General features: G+C 40.7%; 2 protein-coding genes across 3 annotated transcripts in view; both read left to right on the forward strand.

The window, feature by feature from the left end:
* The window catches only part of LOC128453932 (poliovirus receptor), a 214,067-nt gene extending 191,261 nt beyond the window's left edge, over window positions 1–22,806 (forward strand). For both annotated transcript variants that reach the window (XM_053437074.1, XM_053437075.1), the window contains one exon: window positions 22,679–22,806. In XM_053437074.1, coding sequence (XP_053293049.1) covers window positions 22,679–22,769 — 91 coding nt within the window. In that variant the 3' untranslated portion in view covers window positions 22,770–22,806. The remainder of the gene's footprint in view (window positions 1–22,678) is intronic.
* The window catches only part of LOC128453930 (protein NLRC5), a 359,511-nt gene that overhangs the window by 231,439 nt on the left and 102,782 nt on the right, over window positions 1–25,290 (forward strand). The window contains exon 21 of the mRNA XM_053437070.1: window positions 16,482–16,655. Coding sequence (XP_053293045.1) covers window positions 16,482–16,655 — 174 coding nt within the window. The remainder of the gene's footprint in view (window positions 1–16,481; window positions 16,656–25,290) is intronic.

Genomic DNA, 25,290 nt, shown 5'->3' on the forward strand with positions numbered 1-25,290 from the left:
TGTCTGTTATTTTCACACATGAACTCAGTTTAATTTACAGTTAAGTTTTATTCTTTATCCAGGTTGGAGTTCTGCAGTCTGTCAGAGATCAGCTGTTCTTCTCTGGCTTCAGCTCTGAGGTCAAACCCCTCTCATCTGAGACAACTGGATCTGAGTAACAACGACCTGCAGGACTCAGCAGTGAAGGAGCTGCTTGATCTAAAGCAGAGTCCAACCTGTCAACTGAAGACTCTGAGGTCAGTAGATGGTTGGAGTCAGTCCATGCTGCTTTCATCAGTATTTTACTAAACACAGTCAGTATCACAGATCCAGGGTCTGTGCTACCAAGCAGGATTTGTGGTTATCAGGTTAACTTCAGGTTTAGTTTTTTCAGTTCTACGAAGCTCGTCCACTTCTTAACGAGGTAAATCACCATGGTAACTTCTGATGAACGGCTAACCTGCTCCAGGTTAAGTTGGAGATCAACCAGTATAGAAGCTCCGCCCACTGACCACAGTGTCTCTACACTGTTGTGTGGTGCACACTCTCCTTAAAGGGACGGATAAGGGAAGTTTAAATCAACGTCTGGTTGGTTCAGTTGATCTCTAACTCACCCAGAACATCTCAATCTCTCCAGACTCATCCTGTCACCAAAACACCAGATGACCTCAGTCAGCTTCCTGAAGACAGGTCCATGTGTCTTTATTGAGTAGTGATGTCAGAGGTTTCCACCACTGTGTCCTCAGACACAGTGAGACAGTTTGTGTCCTCAGAGTAAGTGAGTGTCCTCAGAGACAGTTAGATTTAAATCAACGTCTGGTTGGTTCAATTGATCGTCAGAGACAGTGTGAGTCTTCTTCTCTTCCACTCGTCTTGTTAGTAAACAACAGATCCAGATTTCGTGGTCTCGAGTTATTTATTTCATTCACACACGTTATTATGTCGTGGTCACGTAATATATTTTTACCAAATGCCACCAGGGGGCGCTGTAACTTACACATTGACACGATCCCAGATGTTTTACCAGCTGTTCTTCCTGCATTTAGCAGCTGTGACTGAGTTTCTTTTATTCTGGATCATGTGTTTGTTCTCCTCTGATTTTATAGAACAGTTTGATCCTGGTTGTGAAATATGAGGCTCTGCTGTCAGTCAAACTGTCCATGTCTGTGATTGGTCATACACAGTAAACCCCGCCCTTTTATGTGCACGCTCAGATCTCGATGAGGAAAACCTGAGTTAACTTAACGAGTTGATAACCAGCATCATGTGAACACTTGCCTGACTGTGTCTGTCAGGTTCAGTTGAGCTGATCTCAGAAAGATCTCCTGGACATGTTGAAGTGTCTTCGTAGTTCAGGCCTCAGTGTTTCCTCAGTGAAGCTGTGAGAGGACAATGAGGACAGACGTCAGGATTGGACAGAAGAACAAAGAGACAACAGTCGGCCAATCAGACGAGCCACAAGCTGCTTGGGATCATGTGATTGAGTTGACGTGAAGACGACAGTTGTTGTTGTTTTCACGTGAACAGGAAATTTAGCTGGACCACAGCTGACAGCCTCACACGAGGAACAGAGACGTGACGTCTTCATCTGATCTGAGACAGTTTGTTCTCTCACTTCATCAGTGAAGAACTGATCAGGTGGATCTTTGTCACAGCTCTGAGATCAGTAGGACTGAAGCCTCTCCTCATCAGCATGGTAACCAGGAGCTCTTTATACAGAGCAGAACCTCTGCTGAGGTCCATCTGTCTCATCTGGTCCCAGTTTGTCAGAAGCAGATGTTCATCAACACACAGTGAAACATGGCTTCACCTGTAACAGCAGTAAATCCACCTCTCAGGTGTCCACTCTGCACTTTGACATGCAGAGGACACACACTGAGCTCTTAGCATGTTCATTCCAACATGTGAACATGAAGCAGAGAGGAAGCTGCTCCACCTCTGAACAGGACTGAAGTCCCTGCTGCTCTTTCTACTGGATGTGCTGCATCACTGACTCACAGCTGATGAAGTGAGTCTCTGTAACACTGATGTCTTCTTCTCTCAACAGGTGGGGAACTTAGTGGAGCTGAATTTGAAGAGGACAGTGTGTGTGGACGGAGGCTGAGCTGTGTCCTGAGGATCCAGAGGCTGAAGCAGCAGCAGCTTGTGTGTAGAGCGGCTCTGACTGGGCCTTGCTGCTGGGAGACAGAGTGGAGACAGAGCTCCAGAGGAATCAGAGGAGGTTGTTGTAATATGTAACTTCACCACTAGAAGGCCTTCCACACCGATTGTGTTTATTCACATGAAGAATGTGTTTATTGAAATGACACAACACAAGCAGCATATATAAACCCTCTGTAAAGAGTCACATATATGTATTTTTTTATTTTTTTATTCTGCTCCACCTTTGTCCCTCAATATGTCTCCATGTTGGTATAACCACATTCTGTTTATATGTTCTGATCTTAAAGTTCCTGGATTCACGTCAGAAAAATCGAATCACTTTGAGTTTAAAATCTGAGTTTTGTCTTTGACACAAAAGATCAAAACTCTGGACTTAAAAATGGGACGTTTTCATTTCTGCAACTGTTGCAGAGCGGTGGTGGCTTTTCTACTTTTGACCCACAGGTGGCGCTGTAGTATAGCAGCATCACATCCCAGTATAAGCCTTTATATTCAGTCTATGAGTCAAACACATGGATCATATCCTCTGTGACAAACCAGATGTAACGAGAAGAAAAACATCTCAGAGAGAAAAGTTCTGTTTCTACTTGTCTCTGCTTTAATGCTCAATAAACATCCTTCCACCGACTTCACTGGGATCATGACTCTGCTTCTCTTTCCTCTTCAAACAAACTGGTGGAAACATCTCGTCCTTGGTGCAGGTAAAAGAACAAAATCACCAGTTTGACATAATGGGAACAACCAGAAGAAAAGTGAATGAGACATTTACAGTATGAAGAAGAGTCGATGAAGAGCAGAGCATCTTTAAGTCTCTGAGGAAACTGTTTAATAAACATTTTACCATATTTCATAGAAAACTGACCCGAGGACGTTTTATACAAATGTAGATGAAGATTCTTGTTGTACGTTCTCGACCACCACCTCAGAACAACCACCAGGGGGAGACTGTAGCAGGCCTCTGGGAACAGCAGCATGCTGGGAAATAATTGATGATGGGAGGTTCACAGCAGAGACGAGTGACAGAAAGTGTCTGAGAGATGATGTCCTGAAGACAGTGGACATTTTGGACCTGTTGTGTTGAACAGTTTGTGTTATTTTGTGGAGACACTTGTCTCAACATGATGATTTCACTTCATGTTCAAGCCCCTCTCAGTTCTTTGTGACTTCAGGATAAGAAATGTTTGACAGAGTCAGTTCCTGACAGACTCAAGTTCTCACTGTGTGGAGAGGTCATCATGTGACTTTGTGATGATCCTCAAAACACGTGTGTCAGTGTAACATGTGACTGTGACACCATGTTCATGAACACGCTGCTCTAACATCTGTCCAGCAGATGTTGAAGTTCTGAGGTCCACTTCCTCTGCAGCAGAGTGACACCATCATCTCTTCATGGAGCTGTGCATGGGGCTGCTGTCACCGTGACCAAACAAAGTGTGAACAACAAGTCGTCCAAAGGATCCGAATTATGGGATATACTTTGTACTGATGGAGAAAAGATTGTGCTCGAAAAAAAAAATTCTACATCTGATCAATACATTTATTTTGTATTATTTATTAGAATCTGATCTAATCTGCCGCTCTTTCACAAGACATTAATTCACTGCGTAGTTTCAGGTTTAGTTTAGTTGAAGTTTGTGTTTAGCTCAGGTTCAGGTTACATTTAACCTCTTTCTCTCCCTCAACGCATGTTTGAGGGAAACCGGAGCAGAGTGAGACATCTGTCTAACTTACGAACATTTCTTAAATGAGAATATTTTTATGTGTTATTTGTTCTTAAAGAGTTTTGAGGCTTCAGCAGCAGAGGAGTGAGAAGAGAAAAGAGTTTTTATCTGATGATTGACAAAGAGAAAACTACAGGATATCACAAGACTTAGTGTGGAAATGAGGACGGGAAAGTGTCTCCGTCTGATTTCTGTCTTTGAGAGATGAGTTGGAGAGTGGGGGTGCAAGGAGGAATTAAAGATAATAACAGTTTAAAGATGTCTCACAATGAATCATTGATTCATCCTGAGTTTTATTGATGTTCAGGTGTGTGTAGTTTAGTTGTTGACTTCTGATACAAAAGTTCACGCGGAGCAGCTTCGGTTGAAATACAGGAACTAACAGTCTCTTTTTGTTTCTCAGGTCAAATACTTTTGTGTTTTTGACGATGAATCAAAGTTTTCAGGTCGTTGTCGCCTCGAGACAGTGACTTGATATTTTACAGTTTAACCATGAACTGTATTATTAATAACACAAATAGAAAGAACTTTAATTAAAAATGTTGTATTTAGGTCAAATGTAACATCTAATAGTATCATTCACTCTGTAAAATGAAAGTTTTTATATCAGCGAACATGAAGCAGATGTGTCTGTGAACGTCTCAGATAATTTCATCTGTTATTTCTTTCATTTCCTGGAGGAGATGATTGTTTCAGGTTTGAGGAGCAAAAGCAAAAGCACAAAGAAATGCATGATATAAAAAAGAAGTTCAATGGATTCAATAAGATTAAGAGAAAAAGAAAATGTCCTGATGTTTGATAGTTTCACATCTTCTGCAGTTTGTGTTTATGACTGATGAAGAATAAAAATCCAGGAGATTAAGATTTCAGCAGCTCTGAATTTTCTTAATTTTGTTTACAGCTCAGACAATGAAGAAAGTGACGAGAACACGAAACATGAAAAGAAGGAAATGCTGTCTGAGACAGAAAGACAAGCAAATACCTCAGGATGAAGAAGAGGATTTGTATTTTATATCTGGTACTGTTTTGTATTTGTACATATTTTTATGAAACTTTACTTCATCAACTGTTATGGCACATTTAATGTTTTATTAAAATGTGTTTTTATAAATCTGTGTGGTTTCTTTCTGTATGTGACACATTTAGGATTTTACTCATCAGGGGATGAAAAGCTTAAATACAGAACAGAGGATGACTGCTCATGACTTTGATGAACTTCTATCTTGTCCTCTAGCGCCACCTGCAGTTCCAAGCTTCCATTTATCCACTGAAATCTAAATGAATCTACAAATGTCTTTCCTCTGGCTCCACCGTGTGGTCACTAATTGTTCCAACACTTCCTGAGCTCCAGAACCGCGGGTTGCCGACCCCTGATCTACATTGACTCACAGATGAAGAAGTTTAACTATCGGGAGAAGTAAAGATGAGATGGTAGAAGATAGAAGTCCAAGTTAGTTTGAATCAAATATTAAATCGGAACACACAGACATGACACACAGTTTTATATTCAGTGCAACTTACACTTGTGTGTATCTGAGTAATTAGATCCTTACACACACAGAAATTTAAAGTTTTACAGAATTTGTTTTGTAGTGAACAGACGTTTTTAACTTTAATGTTTTCATGTGTGTGGTTCAGAGTTGGATCCAGTCCAGAGACTTTTCCTGGAGAAGATCAGATAATACAACAACCTGCGCAGGTAGACACACAAAATAAGTTTCCTATCATATTGTTTTATTATATTAAATTATTATAATTTGATCAGATCTGTCTAGTAAAGAGAAAATTTAGGATGCAGTTTTCCTGCTTATTTAAAGGTTAATAAGTAATTGTACCACATTGTTAATACAGTACATGAACAGCTATGGATCCTGTTGTCTCCTCTCAGGTCGAGTGGAGGACCAGTGGAGGAGGAGTCCGATTATGAGCGTCACCTGTCAGAGGAGACAGCAAAGCTCCAGAGACTTTATGGAGGAGGAGACCTGAGCAGCTTCCCTCAGTTCACCTTCACCGGTGAGAGACACATGGAGGGAGAGAGTCAGTCCCTGTAGTGCTTTGTGAAATATGTTGTGTTTTTACCCTCAGGGCCACCGTAGTGTCAGGTCCCGGAAGGAAATGTCCCTTTCACTGCACAACACATACAGTATCAAACTAAAATAGGATAAATTAATGTTCTTATTGTGTTGTTTTCTTTCTAGATTCCAAATTGGACCAGGACCCAAAATGATTCCTGAATTTCTGCCTCCTGCTCGTCATCCTCCTCTGCCTCTGTGGAGGAACTGAGGAAATGGGAGAAGAGGAATTATTTGTTGTGGTGATCTGCTGGTTAAAAAAAAAGGTAAAACAATGTATGGTGCAGCAATGATAGAAAGTATTTTATTTTATTAAAGCAGAAGTTTCAAAACACTAAGTCTGATTTTTTTAAGAGGTTGTGGATGTGTCACATGAGGCGACTTGAATCGGACTTTGACTTTCTTTACTACTTACAGCTGATGAAAGAGAGAACAATGGTGTTCTAACTGTCTGTTAGAGTTTTCATTCATATTTAAATGTAAATGTTAGTAATTGTAAACTGTGGTTGATCTTCAGACTTTCGTATGACGTCGAACTTCTGTGACCTGAGCAATGATTTGTCTAGATCAGGGGTCAGCAACCTTTACTATCAAAAGAGCCATTTCTCCTCTTCCCCAAAATAAAACTTGTCTGGAGCCACAAAATATATTTAATAACACAGGCTATAAAGTTATAAGTACAAACTAATGTATAAAGTTATACTCAGTGTTGTGCCAGTTTACACTTAAAATGAACTAGTTTAAAGTTCAGTAAATGCAGATGAAATTTAACTAGTTCACATTCATATGTAATATTTTTAAATTTTGAATTAAGTTCTCAGTTCCAGAACTGAACTAGTTCACTTTCATTTGTTTCATTTTATATTCATTGGGATGATTTAGGAGATGAACTGACGATCATGTGTTTAGTTATTAATAGATGGTAGGGGAGAGCGGGGTAATTTGGGACATTTCTTACATTTGCTCCCCTCTAGAGGAGCTAAAATGATATATCAGTAAAATTTACACATTTTCCATTAATTCAGGATGTTTTCTAGCAATGGAAATGATCAGAATGTCTTCAGGACAAAGGGCAGAGAAAATATGATTGTTTTTAAAAAAGTGGTCTTGTGTCCCACTAAAGTGGTCCACTTACTTTTTCCACTTTAAAACTACCATAACAACACATATTGTAATAGTTAAAATCCTGACAGCTAGATTGACAACCACTCATTTCGGACTAGTAACAGAATCATGTGGATTGGTCAATTCAGCACATTTATGATTATTATGATTCATGTGATCTCTTGCACGCCCTAGCTTACCTGCACATTTTTTCTCTGTCCAATTGGCAGGGACAGGGATATTGTTTTTTATCTGCGTATTCAAATTCCAGTTCACGGCACTTAACTGGAGCAAGGCCATGGAACTGGTCAGCTAGTTGTTTCAAGTGTTTGGCTCCTCCTCCATCTCATCTGTGAATATTCTCTTTACCTCAGCTACTGCACCCCAGGCAGCTTTTCTTAAGGACTTCTTTCCTTGCATGACCTCAGCGGCTGCACTCTCCATCTCTGTGAGGGGTGTTTGGCCCCAGGTTGTCTTCCTGGTGTAGTTTCTTGGAATGATGGCTTTTCTACAATGTTTATGACATTAAAAATAAAACATATGGATGTAATATAACACTAAAATATGTTTAAGACTAAACTTAACTTGTGCTTCATGGTGGGGTAAAGTGGGACAGTGTCTCACTTTACCCCACAGCATTTGTCCCACTTTACCCCACAGCCACCGTTTTAGAAAAACAACATCTCTTAGCAATTCAGGCTAATCTTCAGCTAGCATCAACCACATGGTCTTATATGTTGGAAGTTCACCAACATGTATGATATAAGTTTTTCTACCTGATTCAATTTGTTTTGACACAACAGTTGATTAAGTTAAATTTACTTTTACATGCAAAAAACACATTTTTGTGAAAAAACATACTTTGCACAGCACCAGCACCAACTTCTCCTTCATGGCAAGGGGAGAAAGGGAGGGGCTTGAAAAAATAATGGTCAAATGACCACACATGTGTTCCATTGCCTAGATACAGGGGGTGTCTCACATTACCCGATGTCCCACATTACCCCGCTCCCCCCTACTAAATTTCTTGATGTTTATAAGCTTCGCCCCGGGGCGGAGTTAGCAGTCTGAAAGAGGGTGCATCCAGAGAGAGAAAGTACAGAAACACACAACACAGTGTGAGTCGGTGAGTTGGTGAATAAATGCAGCAGCTGCTCCAGGAAAGCTGAAGTGTGTTTGTTAGGTTCAAATCAACCTGATATCTGAAACATGTCCTGGATGTGTTGACCTCGAGGTCAAGCTCCTCTTTATTTACACCGTGTTCTCTCACTTCTCTCGTCCACTGTGATCGTGTCGGGATCAGTCGCTGGAGAAGCTTTTGACTTGTTTACTGTTCGTTTGTCTTTATGACTTTAGCTTCGGTTATTAGGAGTTCACCAGGTTTCAGGCCTGTTCTTCAGTAACAGACACGGAGGAGCGGAGACCTGGTGGTTCGGTGAGTAAACTCTTGTTTTCTTAACGCTTGACAGGATTTACCTCCACATGTGGGGGAGGAGCACTTTACAGAAACACTTTCAGTTTGCATTACACACTGTTCACAGTGAGACTTAGAGTGTGTGAGTCTACAGTCTGAACTCTGCAGAGTCTGAACCTCAGCTGCTCTGACTCGGTGTCATGAGTCCAACCAGCTGTTAACTCGTCTCTTCTTCCATTGATCCACATTCAGTTCTCACAGAATGAAAGAAAGATGTCTGCGTTCAAGTCTCTGGTTGTGTGGATCCTCATCATGTGGACTTTCACCACAGCAGGTACGTGAAGTCTCATCTTACTCAGAAATCACAGGTTCTGTTTGAACGTAGTACTTTGTACAGACATGTTGGTTTCCATCAGACGAAGCAGGAAACATGAGAAATGATTGTGAAGGTTTATAACAACATAGAGAAAAATGTTCTCACTGAGCTGGAGGTAAAACAGTTCACACCAGATGTTGGGTTATTTTATTCTTCATTGAAACTTCATCGTCAACAGAACTGAACTGGGTTTTTAAAGGGTGTGTGTGTGTGTGTGTGTGTGCGTGTGACAATCTCAGCCCTGTAACACTCAAACACTAACGATGATGTAAGATTATATTTTCCAATGTTTAAAAAGAAACAAAAATCATCACATTAAAATTTAGTCCCCAAATTCATTTTTCTGTTGTTCCAAGTGGAAACTTGCAGAACCAGATTGATTATGTTCCACAAACGTTCCAGAGGAAACACGTGATGATGCCTAAGTTTTTAATTTGTCACTGAATCAAACAACACATGCTTTATAAAACCCAATCAGATGATATATAGTATATCTATATTTGTATTCCATTTGGTAATGACGTCATCATGATTTTTTACCATATGATGACGATTGATTGGTTCAGAATCAGAATCAGAATCAGAATTATTTTTATTGCCATGTATATTTACACATACAGGAAATTGCCTTGGTGTGGTTGGTGCACTGTACAAACAAAAATATAAAAACAACAATATAAAAAACAACAGTATCGAACAACAGTATATACAGTAAGTAGAGTTACGTGCGGTTCAATAAGCTGTAAATTGTGTCTCTAGTGTTATTGGTTGTGTTTTGCAATGATACATTAAGCGTGACACCTTTATATGGTATGCCTTTGGGCATTCAATAAATTTGGTTATCAGATTATAAAAAATATTAATATTAAATAATAATTTATATGATTGAAGTGACCTCGTGGCACCAGCCTTCAAAAGAAGGGAAAGGTAGACAATTTATTGATTAAGTCTCATGAAAGAACCAACTACAAATTTGGAACTCTGAATAATTAAATTAATAACCCAAATTACCATATAGATAGTTAGCTAAGTTGAAGGATATAGAGTTCGTGACATGTAGAGGTTAGAAAATTCACACTTATTCAACATTAATGAAAGAACATTTGTTGAAGAAAATGATGAAGATAATAAAAGTATAAAAACACAAACTACTGAAGGTTTACTTACTTTATAAAGGTGTGTGTGTTTGTGTGTGTGTGTGTGTGTGTGTGTGTGTGTGTGTGTGTGTGTGTGTGTGTGTGTGTGTGTGTGTGTGTGTGTGTTTCTGTGTTTCTATGTGAGTGACTGAGCTTTCAAAATGGCGGCTGACCACTATAAAGATAACGGACCCCACTGGTGGCAGGAGTCAGAGAGATGTATGGGGAGATGCCTGTGTGTGTCTGTTGGTGCCAGGTTAGAGGAAGTAGCTCGTTGCATGCAGAGAAAGACTGTGAAGAGCATAACATAACTAACATTAACTTTCAAATAACTTATAACCAAAATATCACAGCAACACAAATCAGACGTATAATCATTACACATAATCGAATAAACAGTCTTTGCTTAGCCTAGTATTATTATTAAGCCCGGTTGTGTTACCCATCCATGAAAAGGGGGAAAAGGTTGTTGTGCTGTTTTAACTCCAGTGAAGTCGTCTTGCTGGTTTGTGGCTCCTGTTGTGGTTCTGCTGTGCGATGCAGTTCTTGTGCTGAAGTTCTTGGGCTCTCGTGTCGCTGCCTTTGGAAGCCTTTAGCATTCTGCTCCAGGCAGGCCTGCTTGAAGGTTGCTAGAGTAGGGAGGAGGTTTCCCTGACTGGGTGAGCTGGAGAGCTGCACGTCTCCTCTTGGAGATTTGAGAAGAAGAGATGAGTCGAAGAGACAGAAGGGAGAGGACACCTGGTCTATATTGAACTGGTGATAATTAAAATCATAGAGAAACATGGTTTCACTGAGCTGGAGGTAAAACAGTTCACACCAGATGTTGTGTTCTTTTATTCTTCATTGAAACTTCATCGTCAACAGAACTGAACCGAGTTGGGTTTCTAAAGTTTTTGTGTGTGAATAAATATCAGCTGTGTAATCTGATAATGCTGTCATCACACATGAACGCGGAAATGAAAACCCAGCCGATCCGCGCCCATGTTAACAAACCAGTTTTGTTCAGCCACAGTTCAGGTCTCTCTGAGTTTCTCCACGTTTGTTTTATGTATTTTTCTCTTGCTGAGGGTTAAGAACAGAGGATGTCACACCCTGTTAAATTCTATGAGACAAATTTAGATTTGTGCATATGGGCTCTACAAATCAAATTTGATTGATTGACTTTTTGGGATCCGTCTGTCTTTATTTACTGTCTGTGATCCAATCTGGAGAATTTTAACAGCACTTTATTCTACAGTATTTGTCATGAGTTATTATTTAGTTAAAAGTTCAGGAATCTACACGAAAACACTGATATCTGAGACATGTTGTTAATGTTCCACATCACAAAAGCTCAATCAAAACCACACCCACTACCGTTGTTGGCCCTTCACAATAAAGGTCCCATACCGGTACACTGCTTAGGATGACAGGAAACACAAATTCACTGAACAAACCTTCACAATAAGGCAAACAAATAAATTAGCTTACATTCACACTGGGTGATGATCAACCGGTTCTGCAGTTGAGCTGCGTTTATTTTGAAAGTGGGTGTGCACATGAAACACACACACACACGCACATACACGCACACACACACACACACACACACACACACACACACACACACACACACACACACACAGGATTCTAAAAAAATGTATCTTTCTTTACGTCTAAATTTCCAGATACTGAATTCTTCTCATCGTAAAGAATGTTCAGATTTTGCTGAATCTCAGAATAAATCTTCTAAATGAACATTTCTGTGATCAACACACAACTTTTCCAACTTGGTGTGAATCTGAGCCTCTTTTAGTTCATATCTTTGGTTTGACAGTAAATGTACGTTACACATTCGAATGCCTCGTGTGGCAGGAGGTTGTTTTTGTGAAAGCAGCTCAGATAAAACTACTGTATGTTAACAGTCAACAGCCAAACAGACAGACAGTTCCATCAGGATATTTACATTCACAATCCGTCTGTGAGCAAATGCTCTAATTGCACTTTGAAAAAAGCTTCTATTCACCAAAGTTGATCCTGAACTGGTTGTTTTTTTACCCGGTGTCTCACAGATGATGAGGTCTCCTGCGTTTTAGAGGAGAGCTGCATCTTACCCTGCAGTTTTCAACCTGGTACAGACCCAGAAATTTACTGGATGCAGGTAGAACCAGGAAACACTCGTGTCCACTCCTACTACAGTGCCAGAGACCAGTTTGCACGCCAGAGCGAGCACTTCAGAGGCCGGACATCGCTGTTCACAGATCAGATCTCCAGAGGAAACGCCTCGATCAGGCTGACGGGGCTGCAGCATCAGGACCAGGGCCGATACGAGTGTTACACCAGCACCATCACTGGAGTCAGGGAGGAGTCAATTATCAACCTGAGAGCAGCTGGTAAAGAAACTCACAGTGAAAACAGAACTCAAATACTAGAAATGGTATTTGTCTCTTATTGCTGTTACCTTGTTTAACATGTGTACTGTTGGGTTGAGTTGAAGCTGATACTGAAGCATTGGACGTCTTGTTGCACCATTACCTCTTTGAAAAATGTTAGTCACTAAAGTGCAATGAATCCTGGGACAGGTTGGACGGGGACGGATCCACTTGTTGGAGCTCGGTCTTCAAATGCAGCCCCTGAATTGAGACACAGCTGATGTCAGCAGCACCACATAATGGCTCATATGTGACGTGTTAAATAATAAGCAACATATGTCAAATTAATAAATAGTTCCACATTGCATGAGGTAAAGATGATCAATGAGTTATAAAAGAGAAATGTTGTGTTGCAGCTCCGGTGCGTCACGTGGACATTGAGCAGGTGGAGGACAGCTTCACCTGCCGCTCAGAGGGGATCTACCCCGAGCCGCAGCTCACCTGGTCCACCAGGCCTCCGTCCAACTTGACCTTTCAGAACCAAACCACAGTGAAGGAGACGGAGCAGCAGCTCTATGAGATCAGCAGCACACTGACACTGTCAGACAGAGACACTGTTCTGATCTGCAGCATCAGCACTCACCATGGCAGGAGGAGCGCGGTGTGGTATCAACCCAGTACGTTGAATCTGCTCTATGGAACTGAACCTTTGCTTGTTTCACCGACTGCTGCATATTTATATCTGCTCCTACAGATAACTTACATTTTATATCAATGCTGATTCTCAATCTTTACTTTGTTTGTTTCTTTGTCTGCTGAACAGATTTCCACTAAACTAGTTGTGAGGATGGAACGTGGGCCACAGGTCACTCAGCAGAGCTCAGACCTGCACAAGGCCCAACAGTCTCCTTATGAAACCACATTGAAATTCACCAGGTCCAAGATCTGCACCAAATTTCACACACTCATAAATATCAGTCCTCTAAATTTGTCAGATTGTTTCTACACCTTCATCAGTTATTCGCAGGGAAATCAATGAAAATATTGAAAAACGTCCTCTCTCACAATGGTAATGTGAAAAAACAACAAATCTTGGATCCACACAAACATTTGATGAGTTCTTCTCTGAGCCTGACCCATAACACACCTTCCTGCCAAGTTTCATGGAAATCTGTCCTGTAGCAGTGGAGGAGATATCAGCTCCACTGAGTGACCTTCCAGTTCGGTTCATCATTCCAAGGACACACCCTCCTCCACATGAATCATTCTGATGATAGAAAATGTTCAGAAAGTCTCATCAGAGCCTGAAACCACATTCTGACAACGATGATATTATTTGATCCCTTTTCTTTTCAGCTCCCGTCCGTGTGTCACCGTTTAAAACAACAACAACAATCCACTGCACTGCTCCAAACACCAAACCACTGACACACTGGGTGTGGAAATTCAACCACAGTCAGATCATTGTGAACCAGACCGGGGCCGACGGCCTCCACAGCGTCTCAGAGCAGTGGAGGCAGCAGGTGGAGGATGTGTCAGCGTCAGGCAGCCTCACGCTGCACCACTTATCTTCAGATCACCAGGGAACGTTCACCTGTGAACTCAGTAGTGAAGAGGAGACGCACTTCATCAACAGCTACGTGACGATAGAGAAAGGTAAGATCCCATGAGACGAGAACTGATGATGAAATCCTCAGAGCGACTGTCAGACCTGAGGCTCGTGCAGTGAGTCCTGGTTCCTCCTGGTGGAGCAGATCCCCCAGGGCTCCGTCCTCCAGCTCATCAGGAGCATCATGTCCACATGTTGTCAGGAGAACAGGAACGAGGAGGCCACACACACACACACACACACACACACACACACACACACACACACACACACACACACACACACTTTACACTGAAGACACATCACTGCACTTTGTTGATGCTACAGTTCTACTCTCTGAATTACATGTTTTTCATTTTTAGCTGCAGTAATTGTGGTCGGAGTCCTCGTTGTGTGTGTAGCATTAGGAGCTGGAGCAGGATTCTTCTACTTAAGAAGATTAAAGGTAAATATTAATACTTACAATAATTCTGCTGTTCATTTATTATGTGATGTTTCTTCTAATGATTATTTCTTTTGAACTCAGAGAAAACGGATCATCCACCATCAGATGCTTCGGAGGAAACATTTAAAGTAAGTTTAATGAATATTCTGAACTGAGAATTACAATATTCTGCTCTAAAGAATAACCCTGTTGTCATGGAGATGCTGTAAACTACTTTATTCTTGTCACGTTGCTCTAACAGCTTCATCTCAGCTGCATCAGCAGACACATCCTAAAGCTTCAGTTTCTGAGAGTTTGTTCAAAAACCATATCGATATTAAAGTGAAAGAAAATCTGATACCGATATAACGTCCAATAAATTTATGATAAAGATTTAACAATGATTCCTAAGATGTCGTTATCAAACTTTACGGCAAAGAAATGTAACTAAGACTTGAAATTTTACAGTTTAAACATGAACTGTATTATTAATGAAAAAAATACAAAGAACTTTAATTAAAATGGCTGCAACTGGCTGAATAATCGAGTGGTGACTGAAACTTGCATCCAAACTACTTGAGGCTTCCTGAGGTCACCTGTTTCACTCCTACAGACAAAGAGTTCAGTCCTCCTCACACACAATGGAAGTGAGTGACTGACAGCTGGAGAACTAATGTTTAATATGTACTTATATGCAAGGTAATATTTATATTTATTACCATATTCAAGTCAAAGCCTTTGTAAAAACATTGTGCTGCAGTAGCAGAACTCTGCAGAACATTGTTGAACTGAGAAGATAAAGATTGAACAGATGCTGTAAATATGAATTAATATTAATGTGAATATATTGTGCATTGAACAGATAAAGTTGCACAACTGCATTTCTTTGTGTATATTTATGCTCGTGCATTCAGCCTTTAATAGAATTTACAAAATTCATAAATACGAGTGTGACTCTCCTATGTGGGTTTTTGGAAAATGTGTGTGTGTGTGTGTGTGTGTGTGTGTGTGTGTGTGTGTGTGTGTGTGTGTGTGTGTGTGGTCCCTCAAGGTTCCTGACATAATTCACAATAATATGAGGTCACTTTGACCTTTGACTTTTGACCACTGAAATCGAATCAGTTTATCTTTGAGTCCAACTGGTCAAAATGTGAAGAAATCCCCCAAAGACAGACTTGATACTTCAAAATGGCATGAACATGTTGTGTGACCTTGACCTTTGACCTTTGACCACCTGAACCAATGAGTTCCTCTGTTAGTCTGAATGAACGCTTGAACCAAATCTGAAGGATTCTCTTGAGGAGTTTTTAACATGTTCATGAGGCAAAGAGGGGATTCACCAGGGTGAGAGTCACATGATCACGTTTTGTATGAATGTTGTGTTTTCTGATTTTATTCTAACAGATATTTTCTTTAATTACAGATACAGATATGGTGAACTCTCAAAGACTCGATGTAAAGTCGTGGCCTCAGTCCTGAAGTCAGATCGCTCACTTCTGAGAGAACTGGATCTGAGTAAGAACAAGCTGAAGGATTCAGAAGTGAAGCTGCTGTGTTCTGGACTGGAGAATCCAAACTGTCGACTGGAGACTCTGAGGTCCTTAAATCCTTCTTCACTTTTCAGACTCTTTCTTATTGGGTCATTATTTATTTAAATTGTCTCAGTTCTGCTCTGCTCACTGTCCCTCAGTCATCTGTCACTCACCCAGCCTGTCAGTCACGTCCACCTCATCAACTCCATTCACCTGCACTCACCTGCTCCTGATCACTAAGAAAGTGTCAGTAAATAACATGTGGACTGAGGCTGAGCACTCGTCCTCCTCAGGTTTTCAAAATAACACACATTCTTATTGAAACATGTTGGACAGTTGATAAGTATAGAAAGAAACAGGAAGTGACTGTCAGGAGCCATCCCTACTTTAAACAGTGTTTAATTACACAAACCTGCTCAGTGACCAACACACAGAGAAGAAGCTGATGAATGAAACAATGGTCCAACATGTCTGATCTGATATTTATCTTCAGGTCACAGACTGAACTGAGGTCAGCAGCATTTTGAGAGTCTGTGTTGACATGATGACAATCCACAACAACAGGAGGACACATTCAAATATTCTTATTTCTTTATCCAGGTTGATTTTCTGCAGACTGTCAGAGATCAGCTGTTCTTCTCTGGCTTCAGCTCTGAGGTCAAACCCCTCTCATCTGAGAGAACTGGATCTGAGTAGGAACAAGCTGCAGGACTCAGCAGTGGAGGAGCTGTGTGGTTTTCTACAGAGTCCAACCTGTCGACTGGAGACTCTGAGGTCAGACATCATGTTTTAATGTCAAAGGTTCAGTCTAAATATAATGTATATATTTAAATATAAAGTATTTAATTCTCAAGTCTGTCAAAATAAAGTATTTAAATATAAATGGCTCATTCTAAAGTAAAGTAAACAACAGTTGGTACAATTCAGATGAAACTAGTGAAAACATCTCTAGAATTCTTTTCTCTTCAGTTTCTAACAATGGATCCTTTCACCTGAATCTTTCACACTGTAGATTTAAGGTCAAAGGTCAGAACATGTGTTCCTAACAGTGAACACTGACATTGCGCTGAGAGGTGTTTGTAGAATGAGCGCTGAGGACAGAGTCAGGCTCAATGTGACTGAAGTTTTAATGACAGAGAAACAATCCAATGCTGGACAATGTGTACATGTAATGTTTCTGTGGAAGCTAACCAGGACTTGTCCCGGTGGTCCTGTGGACTGACCACATGACAGCGTGCTGCGTTGGTGTTCTGGGACTGGGATCAGGGTCCAGAGTCCAAGTTGATTATATTTGATTCCTTTTATTTTAGGACCAAGTTCTTCAGCCCTGTTTCTTTTACTTTGGGTTCATTTCCAACATGAAACCCTTCCTCTGGTTTCAGGACTTACACGGGGTCGTCCATGCCTTTATCTTTTCACCACTAGATCTCTGTCCCGCCCTGTACACACGTGTTCCTCAGGCTCCCTGCACCACTTTCAACTGGTCAAACTGCTGCTCAGATCATCACCACTTCAAGAAAACATGATCATAGAACTGTTCGCCCTTTCACACATCAACTGTGTGTAACCCCAATGGGCAATAGAATATATTCAGATGTGGGCTAGTTACCAGGTTCGTACGGAGGGAAGAATAAAAGGACACACACAATGATCAACTGGAGCCACTGATTACGTTTAGATGAATTGTATTGGCTTTTAGAAAAATAATAAAATAGATTCAAGTGCAATCAGTAATATTCAATTTTCAATAATAATCAATATCCGGTAACATTAGAACAATTCAAAACAATTTCTTTTAAACACCAATAAATGGCTGCGGAATGTCCATAAGGAAAAATAAAATAAAAACAAAATAAAATCCTTGCAAGTGTTCTTTGGTTCAATGTACTTCAAGTCAAAATGTCAGGTCGTAAGTCAAAAAGTTAGTCAATGGTCACGTGTGCGCTTCAGAACGTGTTCACCTGATGGGAGGTGATGCTTCTCATACAGGTCATCCGATCCACTCCTTGGGATAAGGAGGTGTTTTCATCACTAGCTCGCCACCCCTTCGTCAAGGGGAATTCGATCCAATCTCTCAATGGTTTCAAGGGATTCCAAAAAACCTAGCCAAGACTCCGCCGAAAATAATAAAACTCCCGACGCTCATCAATTCGGTCTCACTTCGGTTCCGTTTCCTTCAACTTCCACTTCCACTGCTTTATATAGTTTTATAAACACAGTTTCTACAGTTATACTAGTTTTACGACTTCTACTAGTTTTCTCTGCTTGTCTCTCGTCTGCTCGTGTGTGGCTGCGCATCGACGACAGCTACGTGAAAAGGCGGGGCTTACTTCCCTCTACCCAATCGTAGGTCTGCATCCTTAGATACAGCCAATTAGACTCCAGTATACTCAATCACTAATGGACAGCTTAATTAACCAACAGGTAAACGATATGTGAATGCAGGGAATGGTACAGAAAGGGGAAATCGAGAAATAAGTATATATTATATGGAAATAAAATAATGATAGTAAATGATAATAAATAATAATTATAATAAACAGGGCCCAATTGTCTACAAGGTTACATCTGGAACATGTTCTGACAAGTGGGTCGGACATTTTCTGGAGCTGAAGCAGCAGCAGGAGATTGTCCGGGTCCGACTCGTTCACAGCAACAGGAACATGTAGGAACATTCAGAAGAGGGGCGGAGCCAAAACACATATCTCCATGATAACCATGGTTATGTTAAGTTATGTTAAGTTACAGGTTCACTGTGAAGGAGTTAGTGACGTCTCCAGGTGTCGTACATGTGAACGTAGTCCACTTGTTCACGTGACTCCTCAACATGTCCAGCAAGATATTTAGAGACATCTAGTGGTGAAGTTACATATTACAAACAACTGAACCCCGAGGACACGAAGACTTTCAAGCTGTTTTCAGTCATGACCTCTGTAAAATAGTGTCTGGACATTTTCTGGAGTTTGACTTTCACATATGAAGAACAGGTGGAGCAGCAGGAGGCCGGACATGACGTATAAATCCTGCTGTGGAAAAATCAGTGTTGTTGTTTACAGCTCATCCACACCGGCGTCGGCCCTCATCGCCAAAAGCTCTGGAATCTCCTCATGTTTCCAAGTTCACGTCTTCGTCTTCTACGTGTACGGCTCCTCTTCTTCATCCTGAGATATTTGAGTTCTTCCAGTGTCACGTCCGTCACGTGTTAGAAACCTCATCAACACTTCCACTCACTCTCTGTGAATCCTCTGGACATTCACCTGCTCTATTCTCACATGGACTCACTCAGAAACTTTATTAGGAGGCTGCAGGAAAAGTTCCAGAAAATGTCCAGAACAACTTGACTCAGACTTCAGGTCTGAAAACAGAGACAGTGATGTTTAGTCAAAGTCCTTTATTTTCACACATGAACTGAGTTTAATTTACAGTTAAGTTTTATTCTTTATCCAGGTTGGAGTTCTGCAGTCTGTCAGAGATCAGTTGTTCTTCTCTGGCTTCAGCTCTGAGGTCAAACCCCTCTCATCTGAGAGAACTGGATCTGAGCTACAACAACCTGCAGGACTCAGCAGTGGAGGAGCTGCTTCATCTACAGCAGAGTCGAACCTGTCGACTGCAGACTCTGAGGTCAGTAGATGGTTGGAGTCAGTTGACGCTGCTTTCATCAGTATTTTACTAAACACAGTCAGTTTCACAGATCCAGGGTCTGTGCTACCAAGCAGGATTTGTGGTTATCCGGTTAACTTCAGGTTTAGTTTTTTCAGCTCAACAGTGACTCTCCACTGTTGTGTGGTGCACACTCTCCTTAAAGGGACGGATAAGGGAAGTTTAAATCAACGTCTGGTTGGTTCAGTTGATCTCTAACTCACCCAGAACATCTCAATCTCTCCAGACTCATCCTGTCACCACAACACCAGATGAACTCAGTCAGCTTCCTGGAGACAGGTCCATGTGTTTGTATTGAGAAGTGTATTGAGGTTTCATCACAGTGTGTGTCCTCAGAGACAGCGAGTGTACTCAGAGTCGGTGTGTGTCCTCAGAGACAGTGAGACAGTGTGTGTCCTCAGAGTCAGTGACACAGTGTGTCCTCAGAGTCAGTGACACAGTGTGTCCTCAGAGACAGTTTTTGTTTTTGTGATTCCCTCACATCAGTGGATCCTCACCTCCCCTGTGATATTATTTGGAAAGTTTCTTAATTTCATGTAAACGATCTCCAGTGCGCTCTGTGCACCTGATGGCACAGTCACGTTCGCTGCAGTGATTTGATGATACACGCACAATGACTCGGCTCCGTAACTATGCTGTTAATTGGAATCTTAACGTAATTTGCTGATAGTTGTTTTATATATTTTTTAATTAAAAGGTTATTGTGGAGCAGATACCTCGCCCAAGCAAAACTAAGCTGTTGGTTTTAATGTAAATGATGAATTGGATCAATAATCTGCTTCAGTTCAACACCTCACGTCTGCATCGCCACTTTCCCGTCTCCAAAACCTCCAGTAAATCCACCTCTCAGGTGTCCACTCTGCACTTTGACATGCAGAGGACACACACTGAGCTCTTAGCGTGTTCATTCCAACACGTGAACATGAAGAGAGGAAGCTGCTCCACCTCTGAACAGGACTGAAGTCCCTGCTGCTCTTTCTACTGGATGTGCTGCATCACTGACTCACAGCTGATGAAGTGAGTCTCTATAACACTGATGTCTTCTTCTCTCAACAGGTGGGGCTGGTCTTAGTGGAGCTGAGTGTGAAGAGGACAGTGTGTGTGGATGGAGGCTGAGCTGTGTCCTGAGGATCCAGAGGCTGAAGCAGCAGCAGCTTGTGTGTAGAGCGGCTCTGACTGGGCCTTGCTGCTGGGAGACAGAGTGGAGACAGAGCTCCAGAGGAATCAGAGGAGGTTGTTGTAATATGTAACTTCACCACCAGATGGCCCTCCACACCCATTGTGTTTATTCACATGAAGAATGTGTTTATTGAATTGACATAACACAAGCAGAATAACAGAAAAACCCTCTGTAAAGAGTCACATATATGAGTTTTAAATTATTTTCCACCTTTGTCCCTCAGTATGTCTCCATGTGTGTTTAACCACATTCTGTGTTTATGCTTGTTTATGATCTTAAAGTTCCTGGATTCACGTCCCAAATTGATTTAGTTCAACACAAAGTTAAACACAATCAAATCACTTTAAGTTTAAAATCAGAGTTTTGTCTTTGACACAAAAGATCAAAACTCTGGACTCAAAAATGGGATATTTTCATTTTTGCATCAGGTGCTGTGGTTTCTTTTCTACTTTTGACCCACAGGTGGCGCTGTAGTATAACAGCAGCACATCCCAGTCAAAGCCTTTCTATTCAGTCTATGACTCAAACACATGGATCATTTCCTCTGTGACAAACCAGATGTAACGAGAAGAAAAACATCTCAGAGAGAAAAGTTCTGTTTCTACTTGTCTCTGCTTTAATGCTCAATAAACATCCTTCCACCGACTTCACTGGAATCATGACTCAGCTTTTCTTTCCTCTTCAAACAAACTGGTGGAAACATCTCGTCCTTGGTGAAGGTAAAAGAACAAAATCACCAGTTTGACATAATGGAAACAAGCAGAAGAAAAGTGAATGAGACATTTACAGTATGAAGAAGAGTCGATGAAGAGCAGAGCGTCTTTAAGTCTCTGAGGAAACTGTTTAATAAACATTTTACCATATTTAATAGAAAACTGACCCAAGGCCGTTTTATGCAAACGTAGATGAAGATTCTTGTTGTACGTTCTCGACCACCACCTCAGAACAACCACCAGGGGGAGACTGTAGCAGGCCTCTGGGAACAGCAGCATGCTGGGAAATAATTGATGATGGGAGGTTCACAGTAGAGACAAGTGACAGAAAGTGTCTGAGAGATGATGTCCTGAAGACAGTGGACTTGGGCCTGTTGTGTTGAACCGTTTGTGTTATTTTGTCGAGATCTGATGAAGTTTAGGTGAGTTTAAGTTTAGCTGAAGTTAAGGTTAATTTAAGTTTGTGTTTAGCTCAAGTTCAGGTTACATTTAACTTCTTTCTCTCCCTCAACGCATGTTTGAGGTAAACCGGAGCAGAGTGAGACATCTGTCTAACTTAGGAACATTTCTTAAATGAGAACATTTATTTGTGTTATTTGTTCTTAAAGATTTTCGAGGCTTCAGCAGCAGAGGAGTGAGAAGAGAAAAGAGTTTTTATCTGATGATTGACAAGGAAAAAACTATAGGATATCACAAGACTGAGTGAGTGTGGAAATGAGGACGGGAAAGTGTCTCCGTCTGATTTCTGTCTTTAAGAGACGAGTTGGAGCGTTCACCCAACGCTTTTGTGTTTTTAACAATGAATCAAAGTTTTCAGGTCGTTGTCGCCTCGAGACTGTGACTTGATATTTTACAGTTTAACCATGAACTGTATTATTAAGAAAATAGTTTTTATGTAAAATGTAACATCTATTAGTATCGTTCATTCTGTAAAATGAAAGTTTCTATATCAGCGAACATGAAGCAGATGTGTCTGTGAACATATGAAATAATTTCATCTATTATTTCTTTCATTTCCTGGAGGAGACGCTTGTTTCAGGTTTGTGGAGCAAAAGCAAAAGCACAAAGAAATGCATGATATAAAAAAAGAAGTTCAATGGATTCAATAAAATTAAGAGAAAAAAAAATGTCCTGATGTTTGATAGTTTCACATCTTCTGCAGTTTGTGTTTATGACTGATGAAGAATACAAATCCAGGAGATTAAGATTTCAGCAGCTCTGAATTTTCTTAACTTTGTTTACAGCTCAGACAATGAAGAAAGTGATGAGAACACAAACCATGAAAAGAAGGAAATGCTGTCTGAGACAGAAAGACAAACAAATACCTCAGGATGAAGAAGAGGATTTGTATTTTATATCTGGTACTATTTTGTATTTGAACATAATTTTATGAAACTTTACTTCATCTACTGTTTTGGCACATTTAATGTTTTTTTTAAATGTATTTTTATAAATCTGTGTGGTATCTTTCTGTATGTGACACATTTAGGGTTTTATTCATCAGGACTTCTGCTCATGACTTTGGTGACTTCTATCTTGTCCTCTAGCGCCACCTGCAGTTCCAAGCTTCCATTAATCCCCTGAAATCGAAAGAATCTGCAGATGTCTTCTCCTCTGGCTCCCCCGAGTGGTCACTGATTGTTCCAACACTTCCTGAGCTCCAGAGCCGCGGGTTGCTGACCCCTGGTCTAGATTGACTCACAGATGGTAAGTTTAACTATCGGGAGAAGTAAAGATGAAAGGTTGGAAGATAGAAGTACTAGTTATTTTGCATCAAATATTAAATCTGAACACACAGACATGACACACAGTTTTATATTCAGTGCAACTTGCACTTGTGTCTATCTGAGTAATTTGATCCTTGAAAAGACGTTTTTAACTTGAATGTTTTCACGTGTGTGATTAGGAGTTGGATCCAGTCCAGAGACTTTTCCTGGAGAAGATCAGAGAATACAATAACCTGCGCAGGTAAACACACAAAATAACTTTTGTATCATATATTTTATAATAATATTAAATTATTTGAATTTGATCAGATCTGTCTCGGAGAGAGAAAATGTAGGATGTAGATGTCCTGCTTATTTAAATGTTAAATAAGTAATTGTACCACATTGTTAAAACCGTACATGAACAGCTATGAATCCTGTTGTCTCCTCTCAGGTCGAGTGGAGGACCAGTGGAGGAGGAGTCCGATTATGAGCGTCACCTGTCAGAGGAGACAGCAAAGCTCCAGAGACTTTATGGAGGAGGAGACCTGAGCAGCTTCCCTCAGTTCACCTTCACCGGTGAGAGACACATGGAGGGAGAGAGTCAGTCCCTGTAGTGCTTTGGGAAATATTAGTGTGTTTTACCCTCAGGGCCACCGTAGTGTCAGGTCCCGGAAGGAAATGTCCCTTTCACTGCACAACACATACAGTATCAAACTAAAATAGGATAAATGAATGTTCTTATTGTGTTGTTTTCTTTCTAGAGCCCGAATTGGACCAGGACCCAAAATGATTCATGAATTCTGCCTCCTGCTCTTCATCCTCCTCTGCCTCTGTGGAGGAACTGAGGAAATGGGAGAAGAGGAATTATTTGTTGTGGTGATCTGCTGGTTAAACAAAAGGGAAAAACAATGTATGGTGCAGCAATGATAGAAAGTATTTTATTTTATTAAAGCAGAAGTTTCAAAAGACTAAGTCAGTTTTTTTTTAAGAGGTTGTGGATGTGTCACATGAGGCGACTTGAATCAGACTTTCACTTTCTACTTCTTACAGCTGATGAAAGAGAGAACAATGGTGTTCTAACTGTCTGTTAGAGTTTTCATTCATATTTAAATGTCCATGTTTGTAATTGTAAACTGTGGTTGATCATCAGACTTTAGTATGACGTCGAACTTCTGTGACCTGAGCAATGATTTGTCTAGATCAGGGTTCAGCAACCTTTACTATTAAAAGAGCCATTTCTCCTCTTCCCCCAAATAAAACTTGTCTGGAGCCACAAAATATATTTGATAACACAGCTTATAAAGTTATAAGTATAAAGTAATGTATATAGTTATACTCAGTGTTGTGCCAGTTTACACTTAAAATGAACTAGTTCACGTTCATTTGTTTCATTTTATATTCATTGGGTTGATTTAGGAGACGAACTGAAGATCATGTGTTAGTTATTATTAAGTTATTTATTTACACCGTGTTCTCTCTCTTCTCTCATCCACTGTGATCGTGTCGGGATCAGTCGCTGGAGAAGCTTTTGACTCGTTTACTGTTCGTTTGTCTTTATTACTTTAGCTTCGGTTATTAGGAGTTCACCAGGTTTCAGGCCTGTTCTACAGTTTCCAGTTGTTCGGTGAGTAAGCTCTTGTTTTCTTAACGGTGGGTGGAGCTCTGTACAGAGTCACTTTCAGTTTGTATTATGTTCACAATGGAACTTAGAGTCGTTGAGTCTACAGTCTGAACTCTGCAGAGATCGGAGCTGCAGAGTCTGAACCTCAGCTGCTCTGACTCGGTGTCATGAGTCCAACCAGCTGTTAACTCGTCTCTTCTTCCATTGATCCACATTCAGTTCTCACAGAATGAAAGACAGATGTCTGCGTTCAAGTCTCTGGTTGTGTGGATCCTCATTATGTGGACTTTCACCACAGCAGGTACGTGAAGTCTGATCTTACTCAGAAATCACAGGTTCTGTCTGAACGTAGTACTTTGTACAGACATGTTGGTTTCCATCAGACGAAGCAGGAAACATGAGAAATGATTGTGAAGGTTTATAACAACATAGAGAAACATGTTCTCACTGAGCTGGAGGTGAAACAGTTCACACCAGATGTTGGGTTATTTTATTCTTCATTGAAACTTCATCGTCAACAGACCTG

Source organism: Pleuronectes platessa, chromosome 12, assembly GCF_947347685.1.
Source record: "Pleuronectes platessa chromosome 12, fPlePla1.1, whole genome shotgun sequence".
Taxonomy (NCBI): domain Eukaryota; kingdom Metazoa; phylum Chordata; class Actinopteri; order Pleuronectiformes; family Pleuronectidae; genus Pleuronectes; species Pleuronectes platessa.